At 46.5% G+C, this 18,649-nt stretch overlaps 1 protein-coding gene across 1 annotated transcript; it reads right to left on the reverse strand.

Annotated features, from left to right (window-relative positions):
* Nucleotides 1-141: 141 nt before the first annotated feature.
* CTSH (cathepsin H) lies at nucleotides 142-16,970 on the reverse strand. Its single transcript, XM_028706464.2, has 12 exons — nucleotides 16,814-16,970; nucleotides 15,434-15,465; nucleotides 13,309-13,414; nucleotides 13,140-13,210; nucleotides 9,792-9,896; nucleotides 8,937-9,023; nucleotides 7,082-7,137; nucleotides 6,367-6,448; nucleotides 6,201-6,269; nucleotides 5,300-5,406; nucleotides 4,593-4,718; nucleotides 142-2,471 (listed from the first exon to the last, which is right to left on the reverse strand). Exons 1-12 carry the CDS (start codon nucleotides 16,890-16,892, stop codon nucleotides 2,396-2,398), a joined length of 996 nt encoding a protein of 331 aa, XP_028562297.2. The 5' UTR covers nucleotides 16,893-16,970; the 3' UTR covers nucleotides 142-2,395.
* Nucleotides 16,971-18,649: the final 1,679 nt, after the last annotated feature.

An 18,649-nucleotide genomic window follows, 5' to 3' on the forward strand; every position in this document is an offset into this window, starting at 1 on the left:
GGCTCTGCCATCTTTATGGGTGTAGCCAAGGTTTTTGTTGGGGGAAGCAAGACTTTGTTGGGGATGTGATTGGTAAATTAGTTACGGTAAGTATTTCTATTGTTTTACTTGCCTAAGCCCATGATCTTCATCATCACCACCTACAGGAGCCCTTGGTTTTATTGCTATGGGCTTAAACACAGGATTAATGTAAATAAACTGTAAAAGGCAACTGATTATTTCAAATATGCCAACATCTTAAAGATTTCTTCAGCATTACAATATTAACACCATACAGGAGTTTCCCAATTCAAGCAGAACAGTTCAAATACTGTAATTTTAAAAACAATCTGTGCAAAGACATTATCACTTGTTATACAAAATTGGGTTATATGTACTGTACATAAATGTGCTCAGGAATATGTGTACATATAAAACATGAACCAGGCAAATCATCAGAGCAAGAGCAAGGCGATCTTCAGCCTCAGGTGGAACTGTGAGACCCCTCCAAACAGGTTGCAGGAAGTTCGAGATAAAATCACTCCTTCACAGCCCACAAATCTTTACACTTGCAAGCACTCAATTAAACATGTCAAAAGAAAATACTGTACTTGAATGGGGCCAGTATGTGTCAATAATCTCTGACATCAAGGTTTTCACCTTTTCAATAAGATGCTTGGCCTGGAAAAGCAATTAGCAGGTATTGTTCAAATCTCTGAGTGATAGACTTGTAAAAATGTTGAATAAACACAAAACCCTGAGCATGATCTGATTTGCATGTACAACCCATTTCTGTGATGTTTGAATTATGGTTTTGAGTGGTCTTGGCTAAGGAGCTGGACTATTTCTGAAGTATTTTAAAGTTGTTCCTCATTTTGTTCTAGAATTCTCACCTCCCTTGCATTGGGGGCAAGGGTGGGAAGAGACTCTCACTTGCAAACAGAGCAATAAAGAAAAATCCAGCCTTGTGTCTGTTTTGTTCTTTCTGTGATCAACAAGGTGATCACAAGGGCTGTAAAAGTGCCCCCCTTGCCAATCTGTATAACGAACGGATTGGTTTAAAAGCATGCCACCTCTTCCACAAAGGCTTCTTATTGTAGGATTCTGATAACAAAAGCTGTGCAAAATGTTGGGAATTGGGAGATATGAAGCAGTTTGGGCTGAATGAGAAAGCCAAGCTTTTTGAACCCCACCATCCCTTACCACTGGTCCTGTTAGCTAGGGATGATGGGAGTTGTAGTCCCAAAACACCTGGAGGGCCAAGTTTGGCCATGCCTGCTCTAAGGCATGGGTAGGCATCCGGCCCAATGATGGTCTGGGATTCAGCATGTTTTTACACGAGTAGAATGTGTCCTTTTATTTAAAATGCATCTCTGGATTATTTGTGGGGCTGCCTGGTGTTTTTACATGAGTAGAATGTGTGCTTTTATTTTATTTAAAATGCATCTCTGGGTTATTTGTGGGGCATAGGAATTCGTTCATTTCCCCCTCGCCCCAATATAGTCCGCCCCCCCACAAAGTCTGAGGGACAGTGGACTGGCTCCCTGCTGAGAAATTTTGTTGACCCCTGCTCTAAGGCTTCCAGAGCATTATACCACATGCCAGCTGAATTCACTAGAAAGGCACTAGAAAGACACTCAACCCTTGTGGCGGGGAGGGGGGCAGCAGTGGGGGAAAGCAGCTGATAACCAACAATAGTGTAAAGTAATTGGTCAGAACTCAGCATTTCTTGGCATATGGGTTGAGGCCTCACTGAAATTGCTGAAAGGGAGAGAACAGATTTCAAGTCAGTCACTAAGAGGTGTTTCTGGAAAGCAGAAAAAGTGGAGTTGGGGCACACAAAGACAAAGCAATGAGCCCAACAACAAGTTTTCTAAGGGTGTAAAAGGTACACATGACCCCCAGTTATGGCACTTGTTTTCCCCACCTTGTTTCAGTTGGTCTGTGTTTAGACAGTAGTTAAAAATTTGTCCTATTGCCTTCATAACATAAGTGCAATTGGCCTACCTAACTTATTGCTGGCTGTGATACATTAATTTTTACTGGATTTTGTTGCAAACTGTGATTTTACTCTTGGTTTTAGTGCTGGATTTTTATGATTGTGTGTACTGCCCTAAGCTCGTGCTAGGGGAATGGTAGGGAATAAAGAAAATCTTAAGAAAAGGAGCATGATTTTGGATAAGGTGAGCAACTGTGCTAGAAAAACAAGATACACAGGGAACTAGGAAAGTGCAGCAACTTGGGTCAAAAACTTTTTCACAGTATCAGACACACATGTAGAGGAGGTGTGTGCTTGAAAATCCATTACAAGATAAACTGCCCCGCTTCTTGGCTTCGATGAACTTCATTCCAGCTTCGATTTTCAGCATAGCGGCCCATCACTACCAGCTCCCTGGCACCAGAATCCAGGCTGGCTTTAGACAAGAGGGACTGGGAAGGAGGCACAGTCAGCAAGGCCACACATGTTCTTTCCACGTTCAATATAGAAGTATCTAAAAGAGAAAACAGGTTTTCATTCATAGGCGTTGCCTTATCAGAGAGGAATGCACACAAAACCCTTAAGGGCAGGTTGGGCTGTGGCTCAGAGGTAGAGCTTCTGCTTTGCATGCATAAATTCTCAGGTTCAATCCCCAATGGCATCTTCAGGTAGGGCTAGGAAAGGCTCCCTGTCTAAAACCCTGAAGAGGCACTGCCAATCACTGCAGACAACACTGGGCTAGATGGACCAGTGTTCTGACTTGGGGCTCATCCAGACTTCTGCTTGTCCTGCAGCTTTTCCCTGAGAAAACATCTTTACCTCTGAATCGGAGCAAACATCAATTGGGTTTTCTATGAATTAATGTTTGCTCCTCTTTAGAGCTGGAGAGCTGGTTTTCCAGGGGGAAGCAGCGAAGCAAAAGCAAAACTGTTCAGACCTGTACTTTCTAGGCACAGGACAAGTGGAAGTGTGGACAAGCCCTTGGTCTAAGGCAGCTCCCTATGTTCCTAAGACGCGATTCAACAAGGTGTGTCTTGGAATGCTTGAGGCTTTGCTAGAAAATTGTCCCGCTGCACCCTGAAGATGAGAAGCAGTTTGAAGGATGGTGCTTCTCTTGATTAGATTAGTTCAATTTATTAAGTGTCTCACTTCACACAAAGGAGTCTCAAGGCAATTTACAGACATAACAGCAGAACTATGCATTAAAAATCCATTAAAATGAAACAAATATGCAACAGTGTTCTTCCACAAAAACCCGTCAGCAAAATAACCACCCCATTACCACAAGGCTGAGTACCAAAAATAGATGTCCAAAAGCCAGACCATTAGCGCTGTCCAAATACCTGAGAAAATAAACCCATCTTTGCCTGGTGCTGGAAGGATAACAAAACTGGTGCCAGAGGGGCCTCAGAGGAAAGTATTCTGCAGCTGATGGGCCACTGCACACAGAGAAAGGCCTCTGGTGTTAATCTGAGCGTCTGGCTGGATAGGGAAATAGGGTCCTTAAGGTACTGTGACCACAAGCCCTGCAATGCTTTGTGGTTCAACACCAGCATTTTGGAATTGGGCTAAGAAACAAATGATCAGTCAGTGAACCCAGGCCAGAATTGCTCTATGTTCAAACCAGCCTAGCCCCAACTGGTAGTCTGGCCACTGCATTCTGTACTAGCATCAAACAGTCTTCAAAGGCAGCCCAACATACAACACATTGCAGTAATCTAGCCTAGAAGTTACGGGAGCTGATGCTGCCAGCCCCAAACCCTCTCTTGCCCCATTTCCCAGCTGTCTAATGAGAATGAAATTTTAATAATAATAATAATAATAATAATAATAATAATAATAATAATAATACTACTACTACTTCAGGACCGCATAGGCAGGATGAAGATGTACAACAAACTCCAAATAATCTTTTGCATTATAAATCAGATTTTGGAGAAGGGGTGGGGTTTACATGATGCCCAAGTAAATCTTGAATATTTATGGCCTGATCAAGTCTAAGGAGAGCTGGCAGGGGGGATCCTTTGTGGGCTTTCTATGGATGAAATTGGCAACCTAATTCTTGATATTATTATCCTCAGCACTGAAGCAAGCCACTAGATGGTGCCAGAGGATCAGCTAAGAATCCCAAAACAGCCATTGAGTCTAGCTATATATTTCTGACTACAACTCCCACCAGCCAGCTGGGGCTGATGGGAATTGTAACCCAAAACATCTGGACAGCACCAGGTTGGCAAAGGTTGGTTTATTATTAATAATAATTTTATTATCTGTCCTTCACCCTAAGGTACCAGGGCGGGTTAAAGCCTTAAAAACCATTTAAACAACCCAGAAGCATAAAATTAGGTGAGTCCTAAAAACATACACCACAGGTACCAAAAGTCACAGGAAAGAGGTGTGTCTTTGGCATTCTCCAGAAGCTGTATAATGAAGGGGCCAGACAAACCACTGTGAGGAGGGCATTCCACAGCTTAGGGGCCACCACAGAGAAGGCAATCTCTTGGGCCGCCGCCGCCACCACCCTATGCCTCTAAAGGCAGAGGAGTTACCAAAAGGGCATCTTCTGCAGATCTTAGCATCTGAGAGAGTCTGTAGCAAAGGAGGTGGCTTCAGAGACTAAAGAGGAATACTTTACCCATCCATGCCCCACGAGGGGCCCCAGGAATTTTTGACAATCCAGTACAGAAGGCCATTCTCCTCTCCGTAGCCCACAGCCAGGACAGCATGATTGACTTTGTCTGGAGTTTTCTCACAGTGTTTGCTGTAGAAAGAAAATGATTTTTAAAAAAATATTTACTGTGTGTTGAATATGGAACCTACTGTCCAGGAAACCTACTCTTGCAGAATCCATGAGAGGAGGGGGCCATGCAGTTTCTGCTTAAAACCCTCCCATGAAAGAGAGCCCACCACCTTTGAAGACAGCCCCTTGCGCTGCCCAGCAGCTCAGACCATCAAGACTGAGGCTTCCTAGTGTTCAATCTCAGTACTTGTTCTTGCAATTTGACCCAGGAAAGGCAGGTGGAGCCTTGACCCTGATGGCTTCAGCAGTCTCCAGGTGAGGTCATCTGACCAAATCAGAAGAGACTGAAGTAACCCAGGTAAGAGAGCAGATGGAAAGTCAAGCATCTTTTCCTGCTCTCCCTTCTTTGCTCGACAAACACTGAGTCCTAGTGGTGCAACCACACAAATGCTAACATGCCCTGCAAGATGCAAGATGAGCTACAGGGCCATGACAATGACCCTTGGCATTATCTATAAACCAGTCCCATTACACACACACACACACACACACACACACAAACACACACACACACTGCCTTGTTCATGGCTCAATATATTCACCTGGTGTAAACACCCTTCGTGTACAACATAAAGTCGTCTGTCACTTCAAAGGCAAAGCTCAATGGATTGTACCTCCCCACAGCTTCCACCATGCCTTGCTCATCATTCTGGAAGGAGAAAGTCATAGGAGCATAAGAAGAGCCTGCTGGATCAGGCCAGGGGCACATCTAGTCCAACATCCTGTTATCACATAAGCCAACCAGATTCCTGTGGGAAACCCACAAGCAGGATTTTGAGAACAAGAGCACCCTTCCCTCTAGCGCAGCGGTTCTCAACCTGTGGGTCCACAAATGTTGTTGGACTACAACTCCCATCATCCCTGAGCTCCGGCCTTGCTAGCTAGGGGTGATGGGAGTTGTAGTCCAACAACATCTGCGGACCCACAGGTTGAGAAAGGCTGCTCTAGCGGCTTCCAGCAACTAGTATTCAGAAGCAAAGATGCCCCCAACAGTGGAGGCAGAGAATAGCCATTGATAGCCCTCTCCTCTGTGAATTTGTCTCATCCTCTTTTAAAGCCATCCAAGTTGGTGGGCATCACTGCCTCCTGTGGCAGAGAGTTCCAGAGTTTAACTATGTGCTGCATGAATAAGTCCTTTCTCTTCTCCGTCTCGGAGCTTAACATGCAATGCTTGGCCCTGGCTCAGCAAAGGCTGAGGAGGAACTCCCCAGGACACAAAGCAAACAATGGCCAGACTCAGGACCCATTTCTTAAGGGCCAGAGAAGATGTGCAAAGTGGGAAAGTACGAGCAATCCGCCACTCACAGCCAGGTGTTTTCTGTTTACTGTTACCCCTCTTTCTAAGAAGGGGCCGGACAAGTTCGAACTTCCAGTAGAAGTTCAGTTACATTTTATTTTCACCTCTTGGGAAAAGCAAAATGCATGGCAGGAGGAGTCACTCACCAGCGTAATGTTGACGACTTTTTTGACGAATGCAATGGCCTTCTGACCTTGGAATTTGCAGGTCCCGTTCTGTGCATGAGACAAGGGAGGCCCGTTAGAGATGGCTCATTGGGGAGGGCAGTGCCTGCCCTCTTCTACTCTGCAATCCTAATCCTAGCAACAATACCTGTGCGGTGTATGGGTAGTCATCCTCCCCCATCAGCCCTTTGTTGTACAGGATGTATTCAAACGCTTGGCTAGGGAGTCCCCTGGGGAGGCAGAGACACAACAGTACAAATCAGCCTGCTCATTCTGAGCTCGTTCTCTCGCTGTGGAGATTGAGGAAGGTTGTGGGAAGGGGGGTGCAGGGGATGGAACACTGAGTTTGAAGGTATTACTATGATAAGGAAGGGCTGAGATTACTCAGAAGATATGGGGGGGGGGTTGTTTCCCAGATGCTGCCACTTACGTATCTATTTCATAAAAATTATATGCAGCTAGATTGTGAAAATCCCCAAAGCAGTTTACAGAAAAGATGAAACCATAAGACTATCACTTAGAAAAATTAACAATAATTTAACACTTTCAGGAAGTTAAAATACAAAGAGATTAAAACTCGCATCAATGTTTTAAATGTCTAAATAGGCCGATCTAAACAAAAATGTTTTCAGCTGGCACCGAAAAATGCCCAATGATATCAAGAGGCAGGGAGTTCCAAAGTGTAGGTGCTGGAACACTAAAAGAATGAATATTACAAATGCAGAACAAGTTACTTGGCACCAGTGTCAGTTCCGCCAACCAAAGCAGTTGAGTGGGTGTATATGAGGTAAAGTGATAACGCATGTAAACTTGTACTAACTTGTTAAGGGCTTTATATACTAATAGTAACACCTTGAACTTACCCACTACATCCATGGTTGTTGAAGGCCTGAGCACAGTCAACCAGTTGCTGTTCAGCCTGGGGGAGGGAGAAACTCCTGCATTCATTTATAATTTTATTTGTGTACTGCCTTTTCACACAAAAAATTAATAAATATGCTCATAACAGCTTACAGCAAAGAAAACAGGAATGCATTCCAAAATCAAAACAGTGCAAAAACAATGTTATAGTAACATAATAAAACAGCATACAAAAGAACATACAAAAAAATTTCAGTACTATAAATAAACGTGTGACTGGAAAGTTCGGTGAATGGTCACAGAAATTGAACAGCGAGAAGTATTCAAACATACAATCGGCACTGGAAACCCACAAAATGCTCACAATTGTGTACGGAGATGAAGCTGTAACTCGAAAGACGGCGTATGAGTGGTTTAAGCGTTTCTGTGAATGGCGGCAAACCATTGAAGATGAGCCTCAGTCTGTCAGACCGTCAACAAGCAGAACGGCGGCAATGACAGAGTTCGTGAGTTATTGATATGGGATCGTCATTTCTCTGTCCAAATGATGGTATGTTCCGCATGAAATCATTACTGAGTTGTCCCACCCTCCATATTCTCCCAATCTGGCCCCACCGGATTTCTTTCTTTTTCCAAAACTGAAATCTGAACTGAATGGGCACAGATTTCCCAACATTTCACATGTCCAAGCTGCTGTGACGAGGGAACTGAAAGCAGTACAAAAAGAGGACTTCTCCAGAAAGCAGTACAAAAAGAGGACTTCTCCAGAAGTTTCCAACAGTTCTACAAACGTAGTCAATGGTGCATTGTATCAGAGGGGGGCTACTTTGAAGGCCTGTAAGGTAGGTTCAAATATTTCTTGCTGTCTGATTTCTGTGACCATTCACCGAACTTTCCGGTCACCCCTTATAGAAAGATTACATTAACTACAGCCAAAGAAGGGTTTCTTCAATCCCTGGTTTCCAGGTAAATTAAAGGTAATGGTAAAGGGACCCCTGACCATTAGCTCCAGTTGTGGCCAACTCTGGGGTTGCGGCGCTCATCTCACTTTACTGGCCGAGGGAGCCGGCATACAGCTGGTCATGGTCATGTGGCCATGCTGGTCATGTGGCCAGCATGACTAAGCCGCTTCTGGTGAACCAGAGCAGCACACGGAAACGCTGTTTACCTTCCCGCTGGAAACCTATTTATCTACTTGCACTTTGACGTGCTTTCAAACTGCTAGGTTGGCAGGAGCAGGGACCGAGCAACGGCAGCTCACCCCATCACGGGGATTCGAACCGCTGACCTTCTGATCAGCAAGTCCTAGGCTCTTTGGTTTAACCCACAGTGCCACCCGCGTCCCTGGGTAAATTGGCCTGCACTAAAAGTAGGAAGTGGAAGCCTGTCCCTTCCAAAACCTGCATTCAGTTAATCCAGGCGTAGGCAAACTCGGCCCTCCAGATGTTTTCCTTGCTCAGGGAGATTTGTCCACAGCCAGAGGCAGGCTCCTGAAAGGGAATGGGCATTACAAGTTAGAGGATTAACTGTTAATTAACTTGTAACACCTGCCTCTGGCTGTGGACAAATCTCCTTGAGCAAGACTTTCAGCTGTTTGGCTGTGTGTTCCTGCACGTACATGAGCTTTGCTGCTTTCAGCTGCTTTAAATGCACGTTGAGCTTCTAACATTCCCTTTTTGCTGCCGTGGATGCCCAGTCCTTTTGTCTCCACTTGGTTCTGAAGAGGCAAGCCACTTTTTCTTAACCCAGATGTGGCCTAGACTTTCATGAGGTTAACACAGGCCACACAGACATGGAAGAGAGGGGACCAGATAGGCCAGAGTTCAACAAGGCCAGAGTTCAACAGGGGAGCCTTACCAGGTCCAGTAGCTTTCCTGTTGCGATGGCAATAGCAGACTCCAAGCACCCAGTGGTTGAGAAAGTCCAGCAACTGCCACAGGGACCCTTGAGGAGGAGGGAGAAGTCAGATGGATGGAAGTAAGGAAAGAAGAAGAAGACTGGTTGACTGAGTTTACTTATATGGCGCTTTTCCACAATAAGTTGCACCCAAAGCAGCTTACAGCAAACATCCAGAACATCAAAATACAGCTCGTTGGACAGATAAATATACAACACACAGAGCATGTCAGTAAATTCAAAAATGGCAAGAAGGAAGGGGAAGGCATGAGAAAAAGCAACAACTCTCTTCCCACAGGTAAAGGAAGGCACAGTGGCCTGGTTCACACCTAATTCTAACCCATGGTTTGTTCAACAAACCAAAAGCTGTGCCACAGATAGTCAAACCAACCACAGTTTGTTCCTCACAGCTTGTTTTCCAGCAACTTGTGCCTTTGTAGTTTGGTGAGCATCTGGGGTGGGGAAGCCAAACAAACCATAGTTAAGGAAAGCGGCTACGTTCGCATGTAACGCCAAGCCCAAGGGCTTAAGTTGACATCAAACCATGGCTTCAGGTCGTGGTTTGTTGGCAGCAGAGAAACTATAGTTCACGCATAACACTGAGCCGTGGGTTAATAAACTGTGTTTTAATGTTATGTGCAAACCAAGTTTATATCTGTAGCACTATCCCTATCAGCAAAACCTTAAGAAAACATAAGCCCACAACTGGAATTACATTTAAAACCCTTTTGGGCCTCCAGTGGAAACATATTTTCAATTGCTCTGTGGGACCAACAGTTGAGGGTGGGAGAGTGGCCTTCAGGATCAGTTCCTTACCTGATTTTTCACAGGTGTCACAAAATTTCCTTTCTTCCTCCAGTCTATGGTTTTTGGACATGCCCCACCACGGCTGATGAAGTTGCCAATGGTGGCTGAGCAGTTCTGGAAACAACAAGAGAGCCCCTCACTCAGCTGGCAGCTGATGTACCCCAGACACAGAAGCCCCTGAGCCACAAGTGGTGAGCGTTGCCAGGTTGGTTGGCCACAATCCGCTGCGGCACATCAAATAAGAACGGGGGCTTGGAGGCTGGTGGAGTCTCTGGCTCAATTGCCACCTCCGCAAGCCACCATCTCCCACGTACAGCCTCACATCAGCTGCAGGAGCAAAATAGTATCAGACACCACCACCACGAGTTCACCATATGACGCTTGGCAACCCTTCTCCATATTACACTAATTATATGTAAAATAATCCTACTGGGAATTGCAATAATGACTTGAGAGTAAAATTCACAAGTAAGTTGGCTAGCCTGTTTTAAGAAAATATTTTTTTCCGATTCCATGGTTTACAAAAATATTTTTCACTTTCAATGCATTACAGAGCAAAAATAAGGCAATGAAATAAAACTGCTCAAGTCCCTATTTTTGAAAAAACAAAACACAACCACAGCATTTTATTGCTTACAGGAAAGTATTTTTAAAGCCTCTATTTAAAACATGCTGTCTTCCTCCTCCAGACTTTGTGTGTTTCCAGGATGCCTTATTTTTAGACGGTTAGAGCTCTATTTTCAGAACCTGAATGCAATTTGGGTAATAATGTGTTCACAAAATGCAGTACTCCATATTTAAACTGGGTGCTCAGCCACTCCCCATACAGCACCTGCCTGGTCCATGGGTTCCCCTGGCACGTGAATATGGCATGCGGAGGTGAAGGAACCTCCTGAAATGCCCCCTGGGTGCTGGGTCCTTGCTAGTCCAGCATCACCTTTAATTTCAGGCTTGAGATAGTATAAGTGAATCACTATGACTGTTATGTACTGAAGTTCTCACCCTGGGCCAGCAGGGGGATACTGTAGATAGTTTTCACTCACGTCCACATATGCAAATAAGGGATTGAAAGTGACATTCAGTGATTGGATAGTTACAGAAAGTGGTTACTGATGCGTTCTAGTGGAGCTCTATATGAGCAGGCTGGCTGAACCCTTCAGTTCAGTTCTGTTCTGACCTGTGAATAAACAAGAGCTGTTTGAAGAATCGCTGTGTTGTCTGATATGTTCACCCACAACTTAACACTGACCACCTGAAAGGGGGCCATATAAATACTAAGTCCAATGTTTATCCTTCGGAAAGAGAGGTATAAAAACTCAAGTCTTTTAGCACATACACTTTGGAACTCCCTGCCAATTGACAGAGCCTTTGCTGTAATTTTTTATTTAGGAAAGCCTATCCAGGTATGTTGAATGTCGATCTGTGTTCTAATCTGTGTTTAGTTTATCACTGATAATAATTTTAATTTACTGAATGCTTTAAATAGTCATTTTAACTGTCTGTATATGAATTCTATGAAATTAAAAAAATTAAATACAGCATGCACGCACACACTACTGTGACAGGTAAATTTTAAGCTCTGTTCTATCTTCCAGAGCTTCGCACCAAACTGATGTGCTTCCTTCCTTTTTCTTTAGGACAATGTGCTTCTCCCTCTCTTCTGAGAATTTATTGTGAAAGTAGAAGAGCACAGTCTTCTTCTTTGGCGATCACTCGTAGCCAAGTAAGATTCTCTTCCATGAACATGGTCTTAACAGTGAATCCATAAGTGACGGTGGAGGCCAATTCTGGATCCACACGTCCTTCCACAGTAGGGATATAGGTTTCCAGGTGGGAGTTGATCACAGTGTGGATTTGCCAAGCGTGCCTTCCTCTTAGTGTGCTTCTCCCTTGCATCCTGAGTTCGAGCATCTTCAAAGCCCATGACACCTTTGGTAAAGGCTGTTCTCCAACTGGAGTGCTTGCAGGCCAGTGTTTCCCAGTTGTTGGTGTGCGTTTATACTACATTTTTAAAGATTTGCCTTGAGAGAGTCTTTAAACCTCTTTTGTTGAACACCAGCATTACGCGTTCCATTTTTAAGTTCGGAATACGTAGAGTAGTTGCTTTGGAAGACAATAATCAGGCATCCACACAACATGACCAGTCCAACGAAGTTGATGTTGAAGAATCATTGCTTTGACGCTGGTGCAAAAGGCACAAGTTAGGACCTATTAAGCCCTATTTGGCTTGGGCCCAAGCTGTCTGAAGGATCATCTTCTCCCATACAAACCTGCCTGGGCTCTGAGATCTTTGGAGGAGGCCTTTCCCTTAGTCCTGCCACCCTCAGAGGCATGCTTGGTGGTGACATGAGAGAGGGCTCTGGCAGTGACTGCTCCCAGACTTTTGAACTCCTTTCTTAGGGAAATTAGACTGGCTTCCTCCTTGTTGCCATTCCGCCAGCAGGGGAAGACTGTTTTATTTTGACAGGCTTTGGTAAAGGACTGCTTTTAAAAGGAAAGGGTTTTAATACACTCGTACCTTGAAAGTCGAACAGAATCTGTTCTGGAAGTCCGTTCGACTTCCAAAACGTTTGGAAACCAAAGCACAGCTTCTGATTGGCTGCAGCCAATCAGAAGCAGCAGAAGCCCCATCGGACATTCGGCTTCCAAAAATAGTTCGCAAACTGGAACAGTCACTTCCAGGTTTGCAGCGTTCGGGAGCCAAAACGTTCGACTTGCAAGGCGTTCGGGATCCAAGGTACGACTGTATTGCTGTGCTGTTTATACTATTTGCATTTTTGTATATTTGTTTTTTATACATTTTTAATTCTTTCGGAGTTGAATTGCTTTTTAACCATTATCTGTTATATGTTTTTAGCTTTTGGCGTTTTATCTGTGTTGCTTTAATTTGGGTATGCCACCTGGAGTCCCATTCTGGGGCAAAGGCAGGATATAAATAAATAAACATAATAATGATAACTATGACAATAAATTTATGTTGGTATGCTGCAGTGCATTGCTTGCTGTGAAACTGAATCCCCACCCCCACCCCTCCCGCCACCTTCTGCAATAAACAGATGCACTGGCATTCAATCCCGGGCTTTGTGTGTGGGTCTGGCTTCCTGGATTTTGAACTTTCTTAGATGCATTCTCTGGGGCAAAGGCACACAGTCAACCCATGTAAGGATTCCTCTCTTGTACAAGCATGCTTAAGGGTTAGGTGTGAAGGACGCGCACCTGTGACTTCCGAAAGACATGTGCAATAGAGAACATGGCAAGGACGCAAGCCCAGGGTTGCATGGTGAGCCCCCAAAGGTTCCTTGTATGATGGGGGTGGTGGGGTGGGGAGGGAAAGGGCAGGAAGGTGCAAGCCTTTACCTGGGGTTCGCGCCAGAGATACTTTTTTCTGAATTCAGCAAATGTCATGTCGGCAAACTGGTTGAGACCCACTGAGGAAAGAAGGAGAGAGAGAAGAGGGAGTTGTGAAGCCAGGTCTGCCGTCAACCTTGCCCTCTTTTAAAAGGTATCTCAAGAGCAGGGTCCGTACTTTGGAAGGTATGATTCCCAGCATTGTGCTTCTCAATCTTCTGCTTGTTACTAAGGAAGATCTGAAAGCGCCGCTGATACTCCTCCAGGCCGTACTGCTTATTGTTCTGTGGGAGAGAGGAAGGACACAGCAGCTGCAGCACACAGAACTGAAAGTGCAACCCTGGGCAGATTTAGAACAGAGAAGTGCCTCCCCCTCCCTTGCTCACAAACCGCACCTTCTTTGGAAATCCCCCACCCCACTTCAATCTGAAGTAGCCATTTCAGTCATGGAACTGAGACATGGGAACTGGTGGGTGGTAAGAGACCAAGGCATAAGCTGCCTACTGTGATGCAGGTGGTGAACCTGTGGCTCTTCAGGCATCATTTATTCCATTTAGTACCACTACTCCTGATGTGGGTGGCGCTGTGGGTTAAACTACAGTGCCTAGGACTTGCCGTCAGAAGGTCGGTGGTTCGAATCCCCGCGACGGGGTGAGCTCTCGTTGCTCAGTCCCAGCTCCTGCCGACCTAGCAGTTCGAAAGCACGTCAAAGTGCAAGTAGATAAATAGGTACCGCTCCGGCGGGAAGGTAAATGGCGTTTCCGTGCGCTGCTTTGGTTCACCAAAAGCGGCTTAGTCATGCTGGCCACATGACCCAGAAGCTGAACGCCGGCTCCCTCGGCCAATAAAGCGAGATGTGCGCCGCAACCCCAGATATGGCCACGAGTGGACTTAACGGTCAGGGGTCCCTTTACATAGTAGTAGTGGTAAGGTAAACCTTACCACTACTACTATGTATGGATGTGAGAGCTGGACCATAAAGAAGGCTGATCGCTGAAGAATTATGCTTTTGAGTTATGGTGCTGGAGGAGACTCTTGAGAGTCCCATGGACTGCAAGAAGATCAAATCTCTCCATTCTTAAGGAAATCAGCCCTGAGTGCTCACTGGAAGGACAGATCCTGAACTGAGGCTCCAATACTTTCGCCACCTCATGAGAAGAGAAGACTCCCTGGAAAAGACCCTGATGTTGGGAAAGATGGAGGGCACAAGGAGAAAGGACAGAGGACGAGATGGATGGACAGTGTTCTCGAAGCTACCAGCATGAGTTTGACCAAGCTGTGGGAGGGAAGATAGGAGTGCCTGGCGTACTCTGGTCCATGGGGTCACGAAGAGTCGGACACGACTAAACAACAACAACCACTACTACTACTATTATTAAATTTCTATACTGTCCTTCATCCAAAGATCATAGGGCAGATTGCAATATAAAAACCATAAAAACAAACAAAACCAATAACCCCGCCCCAACCCAGTTTAAAAGGCCACTGAGTGCCTGAGCTGGTCCTGTAACGAACAATTCTTTAGCATGGGGTCCTCTTGGCCACATGCTCAAAAAAATCTAAAATTTCAGTTTTTATTGCATGGCTACATGTATGACTCTCTATATATTTTTATGAACAACAGTATATCCTAAGTATTTAATAATAATAATAATAATAATAATAATAATAATAATAAAGAGAGATGCTCAGAAACCAGTTTGTCATCATTTCAGACCTAGCAACTGGCTTACTGGGGCTGCATGGCTTTGCACCTTTGTTTCCAGGCAGGCTGGCAGGCAGGCACCTGTGTGGAAAAAAACACACACAGCTCAGACCACCCTCCCTGGGGGATAGAATAGAGAATAGGAAGGGTGAGGTACTTCCTGGATGGAAGGAAATGAGCTGCCTTTTACTGCTTGCTGAAAGGTGACAAAAAGAGGTGGCTGTCTGGAAGACAGTTATGCAAAATGCTGATTCTTGTGGAGATATTTCCCATTAGTTCCGATTTAATTCAAAGTGACTCTCCAAATCCAGCACTTCTTGAGAAAGACCTAAAAAATCCCTCTGGAGGGTCACACTACTAGAGAACAGCCAGGACAACACAGAAGGAAGAAGGAGGGAGGGAGAGAAGGAAGGAAGGAGGGAGGGAGGGAGGCGAAGGCGGCACTTGCTCTCTTCCCTCCCACTCTCCCTTGAAAGTCCGCAGGAAAGTCCCTTCCAGTGGAACCAGGCCAAGGGAAAGTGAAACAGGCCTTGAGCATAGGGGGGTTATACCTAACTTTGGGGGAGTGGCGGCTTATGAATGGGCAGGAGGGCCTTACCTGAGACATCCATGTCTTGAAGAGAAATTCCTCTGTTGAGGGAAGAAGAAAAAGACAAAACGAGAGACTTTAAAAAAAGAAAGGGCAGATCCGCACAATACATTTAATGCACATCCAAGTCCCCATTAAGCCACCTAACGTCTCCAAAAGAATCCTGGGAATGGTAGTTTCCCCTTCACAGAGCTATAGGCTGCAACAGCCTTAACAAATGAGTTTCCAGAAGTCTTTGGCGGAAGTCATCTGTTTTCAGTGTGAGCTGGATGTGTATTAAATGCTACCCTAAGCTACTAATTAGCAAGATTCTGTTTCACATCTTATTACAGTATTAGCATTTACAGGGCGAGTCCTTTAAAAGAGGCCCGGTGGATACAGAGTACAGTGGTACCTCGGGTTACAGACGCTTCAGGTTACAGACTCTGCTAGCCCAGAAATAGTAACTTGGGTTAAGAACTTTGCTTCAGGATGAGAACAGAAATCGTGTGGCGGTGGTGCAGTGGCAGCGGGAGGCCCCATTAGCTAAAGTGGTGCCTCAGGTTAAGAATAGCTTCAGATTAAGAATGGACCTCCAGAACAAATTAAGTTCTTAACCCAAGGTACCACTGTACCGTACACCTGTTCCACGGGGCCTCTTTTAAAAGACTCACCCTGTATATCCTGCCTCTCCTGCAAGGAACTCAAGATAGCAGGCATAACTAATTTATCCTCACAACAACCCTATGAGGTCGGTCAGTCCCAAGGTCACCTAGTGAGCTTCATGGCTGTGTGGGGATTTGAACCCTGCTCACACAGGTCCCTAGTCCAACACTCTAACCACTACACCGCACATTATGCACAGAAGCAAGCTGCGCCTCCGCACACCCCTCGCCCAGGACGATGGTGACCACCCACCCAAGTTCCTGCCATCCCAGCCAGTGAAGGGAGGCAGAGGAGATAATATTATAATACTGAATAATCCTTATTTATTAAATTTGTATACCGTCCTTCATCCGGAGATTTCAGGACGGTTCACAGCATAAAATACAAGATAAAAACACAAAACTCTGAGCGTGGGGAGGCAGGCGCACGTTGACTGCTCTCGCCCTAGCCGCCTCCATTTTTCTGCGGGCGCCTGAGGACACGCGCGCTCCTGGCCAAACCCTCCGAGGGCGAAGTAGTGAAAGCGAAAGGGAATGTGGCGTGGGGAGAAACGGGGCCAGGCGCGGAGGCTCCTCCGCCCCCGCTTTTCTTTCTCTCCCCCCCCATAGAGGTGCGCTTCTTGCGCCAGCCGCCCCCTTCGGAGCCCCCCACAAATCGTCACCGGCTCCTGCCCCTCCTCCTCTCGGGGGAGGGGGAATGGCTCCCTCTCTCGTGCCCCCCACGCGCGCTCGCGCTCCGCCGTACCTTCCTGGTGGCTGAGCAGGCAGGAGCCGAGCGCGGAGAAAACCGCAAGCAGGAACAGCGGCAGCAGCTGCGCCCGCATCTCGCCCGCGGTGGAGACGGCCGGAGTCGGACTGCGAGCCTCGGGACGCCGGCGGGGAGGAGGAGGAGCAGCAGCAGCGGTGGCCGCCTCCGGGGAGGGCAGAGGAAAGGCCGGCCCCTTCCAGCCCGTGGCCGGGGAAGGCGAGAGGCGCACTCTGCCCGCGCTCAGAAGCCACGCCGCCGCTCTCCCAACGAAGAGCAGGTGCTTCCAAGGAGGCTGTCAAGAAGGAGTTTCTTTCTTTCTTTTTCTTTCTTTTCCTTCCTTCCTTCCTTTCTCTCTCTTTCCCTCCCTTCCTCTTTCTTTCTTTCTTTCTTTCTTTCTTTCTTTCTTTCTTTCTTTCTTTCTTTCTTTCTTTCTTTCTTTCTTTCTTTCTTTTTCTTTCATCCAGCATTCTTCTTCAAAGAGCTCAAGGTGGCGGACCTGCTTCTCCCCAATCTCATTTAATCCCCACGTGGCGCATACGCAGCGCAAAGTTAACCTCTGGAACTCCCTCCCACAGGAGGCAGTGATGGCCATCAACTTGGAGGCCTTTAAAAGAGGATTGGACAGACTCATGGGGGGGGGGAGCTATTGATGGCTGCTATGCTCTGCTTTCAAAGTTGGAGGCAGTAATTATTTTGAATACCAGTCACTGGAAAGTGGAGAGTTCTCTTGCGCTCAGATCCTGTTCGCAGGTTTCCCACAGACATCTGGTTGGCCACTGTGGAAAACGGATGCTGAACCAGATAGGCAACTGGCCTGATCCAGCAGCCTCTTCTTATGTTCACAGCACCCCTGGGAGCAGGGATCCCCCCCCCCCCCAGGGGGGAACTAGCCAGAACAGTTCCCACGGCATTGCCATTCTAAGTGAACGAGGGAGGTGTTCATGGTGAGTTCCGGCACCTCTTTGTCCATAAAAATAGCACTGCCTATGACGTAGGTTAGGCTGGGAAATGCAGTCCCTGCCCCCATGAGCTTAATGGGCGAGTGGTGATTTAAAACCTGGTCCAAGACTCTCACCACTACACCACACTGCATTTCAGTGGTGGGGGCAGAAGCAGAGTGAGAGCCCAATTGGACCAGTTGTTTTCAAGCTTGGACTCCCTCCCTGTTTTCTTCTACTACTCCTGCCCCAGCTTACCTCCAGCCTGTCCCAACCTGTGGCCCTCATGGTGTTTGGAGCTGCTACTCCCATCAACCCAGCCAGGACCAGAAGGTTAGAGCAACTCATCCCTTTGGCTGCCAGAGGCCTCCTTGCCTCTCCCATTGGGATTGATCCCAGTCAAAGGGTTCATCTCAGTCAAAGACCCCTTATGCACGGAAAATCCCAAGTGTGGCCCCCCATCCAGCCCCTCTGTTGGGCCCCAGGAACTCTCCGCAGGCCACATTCCTTCAAACCTCAAGTGTTTTTGGTGGGATGGAACATGCCTCCTTTTTCTCCAAGGAGCTCAAGGTGATGTAGATGGCTCCTCCCTACCTCATTTAATCCCCACAACAACCCTGTGTGGTAGGTTAGGCTGACAGGCAGTGACTGGCTGAAGGTCACCCAGTGAGTGTCATGGTCAAGTGGGGATTTGAACTCTGGTCTCCCAGGTTGTAGCCCAATGCTCTAACCACTACACCATGCTTCCTCTCAAACCACACACACACACACAAACACACACACACACACACAATTGCTGTGTCTGCAGCCCTGGGCTCCTTCAGGAGGAAGGGCAGGATATAAATGGAGTACAGTGGTACCTCGCAAGATGAATGCCTCGCAAGACGGAAAACTC

This window comes from Podarcis muralis, chromosome 14 (assembly GCF_964188315.1).
Source record: "Podarcis muralis chromosome 14, rPodMur119.hap1.1, whole genome shotgun sequence".
NCBI classification, from domain to species: Eukaryota; Metazoa; Chordata; class Lepidosauria; order Squamata; family Lacertidae; genus Podarcis; species Podarcis muralis.